The sequence below is a fragment of the Delphinus delphis genome, chromosome 6 (genome assembly GCF_949987515.2).
Source record: "Delphinus delphis chromosome 6, mDelDel1.2, whole genome shotgun sequence".
NCBI classification, from domain to species: Eukaryota; Metazoa; Chordata; class Mammalia; order Artiodactyla; family Delphinidae; genus Delphinus; species Delphinus delphis.
Genome location: NC_082688.1, coordinates 30,347,606 through 30,355,611, shown reverse-complemented (window position 1 = coordinate 30,355,611; position 8,006 = coordinate 30,347,606). Strand labels below are relative to the sequence as shown.

At 43.9% G+C, this 8,006-nt stretch overlaps 1 protein-coding gene across 1 annotated transcript in view; it reads right to left on the bottom strand.

Moving 5' to 3' along the window:
• Positions 1 to 6,336, bottom strand: part of GRIN3A (glutamate ionotropic receptor NMDA type subunit 3A) — a 151,923-nt gene extending 145,587 nt beyond the window's left edge. The window contains exon 1 of the mRNA XM_060013356.1: positions 5,638 to 6,336. Within this exon, the coding sequence (XP_059869339.1) occupies positions 5,638 to 6,336 (699 nt within the window). The remainder of the gene's footprint in view (positions 1 to 5,637) is intronic.
• Positions 6,337 to 8,006: the final 1,670 nt, after the last annotated feature.

Here is an 8,006-nt window from a genome sequence, read left to right as displayed (position 1 = left end):
TTTACCTCACAGGACTGTTAAAAGGATGCTTGCTATAAGCGCATTTGTGAAGGAGCCTTGAAAAGCATACATTCTACAAAAATATATATGGCTGGGTTTTTTCCTACATCTGTCTCAAATGAAAAGCAATGAGGCATAATTAGGCCTCACTAAAAGAGAAGTCATCCTGCTTAATTCTTTACCACTTGAACCCTTGAAGGCTCATCTCTACAGACAGACCATCCCTGTCCAAGCAGATATTAGCTTTTCAGGGTCAGAGTTTACTCCAGCTGACACAATACCAGCCCAGGTAAGTAGGATCAACCGACTCCCTCAGTACAGGAGAAACAGTCTCCCCTGAAAGTGTCTGACTCCTTCACAGTCAGGAGATCTGAAAGTCTAGCTGAGGTGTTAGGTTGAGGGAAGGTGGCTGGCTTACTCCTTGTTTACCTTTTCCCCATTGCTCTCTTCTCCCACCTTCCCATACAGGAAAGATCTGAGAAAGAAATGAGTGGCTTAAAGATTGCCATTAGTTTGTTTTTCATGCATTTACTCAGAAAGCAATGTGGCAGACGCTGAGATGTTCTTTCTTCCTTCTTGCCTAGTTTTAGAGATTCTGCATCCCATTTCTAGTGCTGTACTGTTTCTCTACTCTTTTGTGTATGTGAATGGGAGTAGCTAGAGTAGGCAGGAGAAAAGACAATGAGATTCTCATCTCTGCATTTAGTGGTGCCACTAAAGTGTACAGTGCCTTGTTATGAGAGCTCCACGTATTTGCCTAGGGCAATGATACTCAAAGTAGCTGGTTTGCAAACCGTTGTCTATCCAAGATGAGATAAGGAGCTTGTGCCAGTATGAACCAAATATGAACCAACGCACTGCCTTCTTCATTAAGAAAGACTTGCCAAGAAAATAATGTCAGATGAGCCGAACAGTGGGCTTAGTGGTATGGTAGGCGGAGTTGGGGTAGAGAGGTTAGACTGTGTGTCCATTGTCTCATGAGGAATTTACTATAATTTCTCCTATAGGAGAAATGAGAGAGACCAACATTTCTGAAAAACCTTGGGCATCTTATTGAAGCTTCTATGGCAATACCTAAGGCTCTAGAAACTGCATTGATGATGTGCATTTATAAAGATTTGCTATTGGTATAGAGACAGTACCTATGGCATGTCTTCTAATCCTAGGCAAGGGTGCAAGCTAGTTAGGAACATAGTTCTTTTCGCAGGTGGGTGCTAAACCCACTTACTTTTTTTTTTTCAGAGAAATAAAATGAGGGAGTGGGTAGAGAGTAAGGTGGAAGATGAAGACATGTTACACTGTGAATCACATTCTATTTTGATTAGTAGCAACTAATGGAGAATTAGTGGTGAATTAGGACTAGAATGATTCTTATCAGATCAAAACCGACACCTCTCTACTGGTTATTTAGCCAACACTATAAATTTTTCCAAAGTACTTCACTTTCTTATTTGATTCACACAATAACTCTGTCAGATTGGTAAAGTAACCTTCTTTTGATTGACAAGCCTAGATGCTCACAGATAGAGTCACTAAGATTCCATGGCCAGTAAGAGGCAGAGATACACTGAGTCTTTTTTTGAGTACTGTTTAATATACCTTCCATTATGTCATGCTCGTTTAACCAACATGACTGGAATGTGACTGGAGGTATTCATGAAATAAAATCTAGTGGCACAAAATCCAAGGTGATTTCTGCCACACCAGAAGATGAAACATTAAGGAATTAGACACCAAAATTGGTTTTCAGTTGATTCAGTCATAAGTTAACTCCAAGATGTAATAGCCAAGGAGATCAAGACCCAAGATTCTCTATGACTATTCTATGGCAGGCGCAAAGAAAAGGGGTGAGACAGATTAATTGCCCAATGAATGGTGTGTGCCAGTCTCTTCTGCTCTATTTATCTAGAAAAATAAGTAAGCATTGTAAACAAAATTCCCAGAATAGAAATTCCAAATTAATCCCAGGTCTCTGTTTTTCAAGAGGAACGTGTAAAAGATCACTGCTAAGAAAAGTTTTGCATCACTTGACATTTAATTTGAAATTATTTATCTTCAAGTCAGCAACAATTAGGTGCTACTATCAGCCATTCATCATGAATTGCAGAATACATTTCCCCCAGAGGAGAAAGAACAGTGCCTTGAATAGAGAAAGTCAAGGAAAACCACCACAGTTGAGATCAGATGTTTTAAAAATAAATGTCCTTTACTTGTCCCCTCATGAGGCACGTAAGTTATATTGTGATATCACTGCTTTGTCCCTTGTACCTTACAAAAGTGGCACCATGCCAGCGAAATTCTAATAAACAGAATTCAGTACTTAGCCCTGTATTATAAAAATGGACCATCCAAAACACTTATATTTCCATGGGAAAAAACATATGCTAATTAGTTAGCATATATGGCTCGTGAGACAGGCACATGGTACATTCAACAAGAGAAGAAAATAGTAGTGTGGTCACCTTTTAATTGCGTGGGTTTGAATCTAAGCCAATTATAATACTCCATTAACTCTGCCTAATGAAACCAATATGGAATGAACATGAGATACACATTTTAGAAAGAAATGTGTATCTGTCACTACCTCAGTAGGTAAATTTGAGGCATTAACTTTGGAGAAACAATACAAACTCTCAGAAGAAAAAGTAGCAGGGGAGTGAAGAGAAAGAAAGAACTGGAGGAGCTGAATGTTACTTAAATGTAAATGTTAACTGCATCCATGTGCAGATCATTATTTGAAGGTCATGGGAACAGAATTTAGTTGGCCTCAAGTGGAGGTTTGGGTGTGATAAAGTCAGAATTTTTGGGGTAGAAGCATCTTTGACTCTAACCTATATGTAATGTTGTATTAAGCTTTTATTATGTAGTGATAATACACGTACGGTTTCCAAAAGTGGGTAGCTAACTATCTAATTTTAATGGATTTCCCTGATTGAAGGAAGTTGGTTCCTTCCAAGCTGATAAACCTATGTGTTTATGATTCAAATAAATAGTATACTGAAATAAAACGACTATGCTACTCTCAGGGGTTTGATCATATCAGTGGTATCTCTTTCCATTCAGGAGTTGTGGCAGGATGCTATCAAAACCATTATTTACTAATTAAAGGTTTCATATGAAAGAAATCAGTAGCCCAAAAGAAAGTGGGAGAAAACATTGTGGCTGCTCCTGCTCTAAAAGCACTTTTGATTTGTCTGATTGTGTGGACAAGTCCCCTCTCTTCTAGAATCCTTTAATCATGCACTGGCACAGTCAACAAATTAGGTCACTGGGCATAGATTCTAATAAGGACAGTGGCTAAATTAAGTCAATTTGATTTAATGTGTAAAATGACTTCATCATTCTTTTATATTTAGAAAGTTTAAAAAAAATCACATCATTGTATTAGAGAAAGATCCACTTTTCAGAAGCCAGGGGAAGATCAGTTATTATTTTTGCTGAAAGCAGATGGTGGTCATATCCTAAGATTACATGTTATAGTGACTTGACATTGAGCTGGACATTTTAAATATAGAACATTATAGAATGACATTTAAATTATATACCAAAAGTAAGACAGGTTAGATATGTTTGAATTTAAAATACAAAGATAAATGAAAGAAAATGTCCTCAGTTGGCCAAACTAGATCTGAGTTAATAAAATAATCCCTCCAAGATGTGTCTCATGAAAGTAACAATGACAACAGTGATTTAAAATACACTTCTGAATTGAAATACAGAAGTAAATGTGCTTGACATAGTATTTATTTTATTGTCAGCTTGCAAGGGTTGTCCCTGGAGGACTCTTCGTCCTTCAGTGGTCCTAAAGCTTTGAAATTTACTTATTCTAGATGCTTCTTCACAGTTTCTCTGGTCTCCAAGTTGTAGTGTGCTGTATACTACAAAAATTCATCATGGAGCACAGACAATTTCACTTCTAACTAAGGAACACTAATTTTGGGGAAAATTCTTGCTATTTAAGACTCTTGCCAAACAATCTACAAATGGAAAGGAGTCTGGAGAATGTGAACACTATTGGCATGTATGAAGTATTAGGTAATAAAGAAGCAATGATGAGAAGCAAGTGATGCTGACTCTTGCATTTGTTAGATCTTATTCTGCATATCTATTAATAATGATACACCCTATGGATGCAATTTCATGTTTATAACACTGGGCATTGGCAGCGTTGTGCACCTGTGTTTTCCATGCCTTCCCATCTGCTGCCTACAGTCATTCAGATTCAGGTGACGGAAATATTTCAGATAAAAGTTAATTAGCCTGCACTCTGCAGATCAAATCTCTACAGTTCAGCATTAAATAGAAATCTTCTGGGCAACTGCTGAAAGTGGCCTGAGGCTGCCCTTCCTAAAATTAAAAATGTAAGATTCATTTTTCTAGAAAAGAAACCTTTAGTACTCTGTTTATATTTTACACATAGATTTGATCAAACTTTTCACATATATTCGCTCTTACTCATTTTATATTTTTATCTCTGTATATATATCGAAAGTGGAAGAGAGATTAGAAATATTTTTTTCCAGCTACAGTGACAGAATGAAAATGATATAGAGTTAGAAATTCTCCCGAGTCTGGACTCTATTATTAGTACACCAACCAATGTTGATCAAGCCCCAGAACTTTCCTCAGTTTCTCAGTTTTTAAAATGGGACCAACACCAACTACCTATTTGTTTCATAAATACTTTGTGCAAGACTCAATCATGCTTGATATTTTATTAAAAATAATGCACAAAATGCAGAAAACTCCTATTGCTAAAAGGACCCCACCTTCTCTGTAAATATTTATCTTATTAATTGTCAACAGTTAAGTTCTCAAGTAGCTTCCTTTATTGAAACTATATATATATATATTGTTAACCCATAGGAAACTAAATCATTATAGTCTTCTTTACTTCTAGATAATTGGAGCAGAAATGGGCTGAACACAACTAAATATAGCCAGTCTTTGAACCCATATCACACAGAGAGAGAGTAGGGACAAAGAAACAATCCCAAATGAGTCCTCCCGTCCATTTTTACGGTATCAGATAATATTTCTAATGCCTTTCAATACCCAAGACTAATTAACCACTCTACCTATTGTTTCTGTACTAATTGCAGATTTCCTGTTTACTCAAAGGAATTCAGAGGGAGGTGTTTTCTTCTTTACACCGTCGCCTAAAGCTCAGGGACATCGTCTAAAGAAGTCGGAAGGGGCAGGTGCTCTTTCCGACAGGTGCTTTTAGAGTTCCTCAGGGGAGTGAAAGACTCTGGCAGTCTGGGATCTTCTATGTCCATTCCCCGCGCTAGTCATTAGAACTGCGACTTCTATTCAATACTTCCATAGGGTATCCACTATGTTTCTCCCAACTGGTCAAAACGTGAAGATTTTTTCGCATATTCTCCCACTTCCTTACTTCCATCTGCTACTCTACCTCTCATTTTATTTCCATCTGCGCTTTAAAATGTTTTATTTTACTTCTACTGAGACCCTTCTACCTGTAAGCTACGGATATGGTCCGATCCTTAAACAATATCAAAGTTGCAAAGCCCCACGACCCTCAGGTCTTCTCTTCCTCCGCCCACCCTCCGCCCCCGCTACCATCCCGGCCCCCAGCGGTGCCCATCTCCACTCCACGCCCCAGACTCCTCTCACCTGACTCTCCCGCGGAAACTCGTGGCGCACGATGCTGATAACTGGAATGTGCAGGACGGAGCTGACCAAGTCGAGCTCCATCATCTCGCCCAGGCCCTGGGGGAAGGCGAGCAGCGCCGATACCCCTTGCACCACCACGGTGTGACACACGCTCTGCAGAAAGGAGAAAGGGTCACTGCTCCACGGCGAGCTAGGGGAGGAGAAGGGCAAGAGCGGCAGATCGCCCAGGCCCGCCTCGATGGCCATCACTACTTCCAAAGACAGGTTGTAGGGCAGCAGCCCTTCCACTCGGTTCAGGTTGTCCACGGCGAAGAGGAGGGCATCCCGAGGCCACAGGGTCTCGGCCCGGTCGCCCTCCCCGGGCTTCCGTGCGCCCGGCGGCCCCCGGCCATACAGGGCGCTCCCCAACCAGCGTGCGCCCGGCGAGGGCGCCGGGGGCCGCCAAGTACCTGGCTCAGGTTCATCTCGCTGGGCGCCTGTCCGGCTGCCGTCCGGGGCGCGGCTGGCCGTGCGGGGGGCCGTGGTCCAGGGCTGCAAGTGCACCGCGCCCACCCTCACCGCGTGTCCGATGCGCTTGAGGATCTGGCAGGGTTGCGGGTGCGAGGAGGAGCCGGGCACCCCGGCCAGCACCAGTGCGCAGGGCGGCGGCAGCAGCAGACAGACCCTGCTCAGCAGCCACCACAAACTCAATCTCCTCATTACTGAGACCCGCAGGGAGAAAGCGCGCCCCCTCCTGACCCCGGCTCTCCCCCGGGCAGCCTCCGCCTAAGGTCCCCGCCCCCAGGTTCCGCTGGCAGCTCACTCCGCGCGGCGAAGCTGTCCCAGGAGCTGAAGCGGACTCCGGGCCATCCAAGTTGGAACCTAGCGCGCCCTAGGCAGTCTCGGGACCTGCTCCCAAGTCCCTCCGCCTCGCATCCTCTGCCCGCCCGGTCCCTGCGCTGAGCGGGGCGGGCGGCGCTGGTCACCCGCGGCTTGGGTGCTTGTTCCCCGCCCGCCCCATCCGCAGGGCGGCTTGGGCACTGCGTCCGGCCCCGCGGGGAAGCAGGACTGAGAAGCGGCTGGGATTCCTAGGGGGCAACGGTGACCGAGGAGGCAAGGTTCTCACTTGGATTCTTTTCTCGCCCAGGCGAGACCCACTTATTTCTTTGGGGTCGCGCAGGAGAAGGCGTTCACGCCCGGGGTGCGGAAAAGCAGCCAAATCCTCCTTGCTCCACCGTCGGCCACCATCTCGCGGGCTCTCCCAGCGCTGGCTTCATTTTTCTTCTTCCCTCGCTACTTCCTCTCTTCCTTTCTTTCGTCCTCTTTCCGCCCAGTCGCCGCCGCCGCTGGCTTCCTCAGAGGAGCGACGCGACTGGCCAGCAAAGGGTGGTTCTGCTGGGAGCGCAAAGTTCTCCCCGCCTCAGCCGGCGCCTGTCTGCTGCTGAGCCCTAGCGCCAGCCTGTCGCTTGGCTGTGCTAGACGCCCACTGTTGGTGAGATTCCCGGGTGGCGCTTCCCGCGCCCCTGGCAAGTTCTCTCCCCTCCAAGGCTAGGGGTCATAGTTTGCGAAATTCCTTGCGACCTAAGAGGGAGAATTCTGGATTCGGAGTTGCGCCCGAGGAATCTGAAATCCAGTAGGTTGAAAGAGGCCGTGATTTTAAGAAGCTTCTCTTCGATGTCTTTCTTCAACGGTTTTTCTAGCTGAGGGTATTAAAGCAAGAATCATATACACGTTGAATCTCGGCTTCGTGCTCTCTGGCTCACGGGCCTTTGCCAATTTTTAAGGATCCCAATGTTTTGGGGTTCTCAAAATTATAACAGTGAATTCGAAGCAATTATTTGATCAAGAAATTAAAGAGATTTAAAATAATTTGAAAGTATACTTTCAAGCACAGTCAACAGCAGTTTGTAGTTTAGACCAAGGGTCCTCCAGATCACTGTTACTAGTAAGTGCTTTCATTTGTGTGGTAATACAATGAGGTCAGTGAGTTATGATTTGATCTTTACCTCCATGATCTGAAAGATCTGGAGTTAGAAGGAAGGAGAGGGTTAAGGGTAGGCCTGTGGTTTCCACACATACAGTACATTTATTTTATTTTATCCCACAGTTTCATTTAGAAGGAGAGTAGCAGAGATATCCATGGGGCAGAGCAAGCACCCAGGATCAGGAGTTCTGAATTTCAATAACACTTCCAGAGAACCATGACCTTGGCGATTTATTTTACCTGACCTTGCCCTGCTGTTTGGATCTGGTAAATTGTTATGCAAATACACCTAGCTTTTAGCTCTGGAGAGTTGTTTTGATTCATGAGCTACAGTCTCCATCTTGCTTTAAATCCTTGGGATGAAGAGGCTCTAGGTAAATAAAATTCCCAAGAAGCTTGCAAAGTG